General features: G+C 44.1%; 1 protein-coding gene across 1 annotated transcript; it reads right to left on the bottom strand.

The window, feature by feature from the left end:
* Nucleotides 1–368: 368 nt before the first annotated feature.
* LOC124517967 (olfactory receptor 2T1) lies at nt 369–1,453 on the bottom strand. Its single transcript, XM_047087774.1, has one exon. The coding sequence runs from the start codon at nt 1,332–1,334 to the stop codon at nt 369–371; it is 966 nt and encodes a 321-aa protein (XP_046943730.1). The 5' UTR covers nt 1,335–1,453.
* Between the last annotated feature and the right edge of the window lie 401 nt (nt 1,454–1,854).

Below are 1,854 nucleotides of genomic sequence, written 5' to 3' on the forward strand. Positions count from 1 at the left end.
CCCCGGCTCCCTCCCGCCAGTCTGTGGAGCGTGCACCACCTCGCCGCCCTTCCTACCCTCTTCCTTGGGCCTCTCGTCTGCACTTGGCTCCGGTGACTCCGTTCTGCTAATCCTCTGGCAGTTTTCTGGGTTATTTAGGCAGGTGTAGGTGGAATCTAAGTGATCAGCAGGACGCCGGTGAGCCCAGCGTCCTCCTACGCCGCCATCTTCCTCTCTCTCGAGGATACATTTCTTATATTGCGCTTTTTCTTTTCCTTTTTCTTCTTGTGCATAATTAAACCTTCCCTCCAGGTTAATCCTTCATTAAGAGCATGGCCACAATGTCCACAAAGGCTCCTATTTGTCATCCACATGAGAAGAAGACATTGTCAAAACACATCTCCTGACACTTTTTGTGTACATTTGAACCTGCCCATTGCCCTCTTCAGAGCTCCAGTCACATCCTTGTTCCTCAGACTGTAGATGAGTGGATTCAGCATTGGTGTAAGGATTGTGTAGAACACAGAGAAGACTGTATCCTGGGCTGGGCTATGGTAAGAGTGTGGCAACATGTAGGTGTACATGGCAGCCCCATAGAATAAGGTCACTACTGTCATGTGAGATGAACAGGTGGCAAATGCCTTCTTTCTTCCCTCAACTGAACTCATGTGGTGGACTGTGGTCAAGATTTGGGCATAAGAAGCAATCACCACAGAGAAAGGAATCAGCAACATCAGGACACAGCACACATACATTACTGTTTCATAGAGGGCTGTGTCTGCACATGCCAAACTCAAGACTGCAGGTGCCTCACAAAAGAAATGGTTAATTTCCCGGGAGTTGCAGAAAGGAAAGGTCATGGTTATGGGAGTTAGAAGGAAGCCATCCAAAAAGCCTCCAAACCAGGAACCTGCTATGATCATCCAACAGACCTGGCGACTCATAAGGACAGGGTAGCGAAGGGGGTTACAGATGGCCACATAGCGGTCATAGGCCATGAGGCCCAGTAGGAAGAACTCAGCTCCCACAAGGGTGAGGTAGAGGAAGTGCTGAGCTGTGCACCCCATAAAGGATATGGTTCTTTGACCCAGCAGATAATCAACCAGCATCTTGGGCACAATGGTGGAGATGTACATCATGTCAATGAAGGAGAGATGGCTGAGAAGGAAGTACATAGGAGTGTGCAGTCGTGAATCAGTGTGGATCAGGAAGATCATAATCCCATTGGCCATCAATGCAGTGAAAAAGATGATAGAGACAATGGCAAAGAGAAGGCCTGAGATGTCCTTCTTGTTGAACAGTCCCATCAAGGTGAAGTCTGTAGAGGATGTGTTGTACACTTCCATGGATCCCATGATGGTGCTGTTGTGACCTAGAATCTTCCAAATAAAATGAGAATATTCGCAGGGAATTAATATAAGGACATATAGGTTGATTGTTAAGTAAAAACTTGCAAAAGTCTGAAGAAAATACCTAAAAATATTTCCTTACAATTTTGATGCTATATCTATCATTTAATTTATTATAGAATGTTTTTACATAAAATTGATCACCTTAAATCAATAATTCTTTAAATACATTTGACAAGATTATGTCAACAGATGCTATTGTACTATAGTGATACATATAACAACACACAGGGTATAAACCATATTGTTATTCTGTTAAACATACCCTAGTCTGGTGTGTGCATGTGTGTGTGCATGCGCGTGTGTGTGTGTGTAACTACTATGTTAGTTTAAATTGGCGTCCTTATTAAATGAATCTTTTTTTAAGTTTATTTATTTTGAGAGAAAGGGAGAGAGAGAGAGTGAGCAAGGGAGGGGCAGAGAGAGAAGTTGAGAGAGAATCCCAAGCAGGCTCCACATTGTGCAG

The sequence above is a fragment of the Lynx rufus genome, unplaced genomic scaffold (assembly GCF_022079265.1).
Source record: "Lynx rufus isolate CCGP_SWC_20201006 ecotype Redwood Valley unplaced genomic scaffold, mLynRuf1.p SCAF_1, whole genome shotgun sequence".
Lineage (NCBI taxonomy): Eukaryota > Metazoa > Chordata > Mammalia > Carnivora > Felidae > Lynx > Lynx rufus.

What these genes read in the sequence shown, in the direction of transcription:
- LOC124517967 (XM_047087774.1), bottom strand. Translation starts at nt 1,334, where the DNA reads ATGGGATCCATGGAAGTGTACAACACATCCTCTACAGACTTCACCTTG.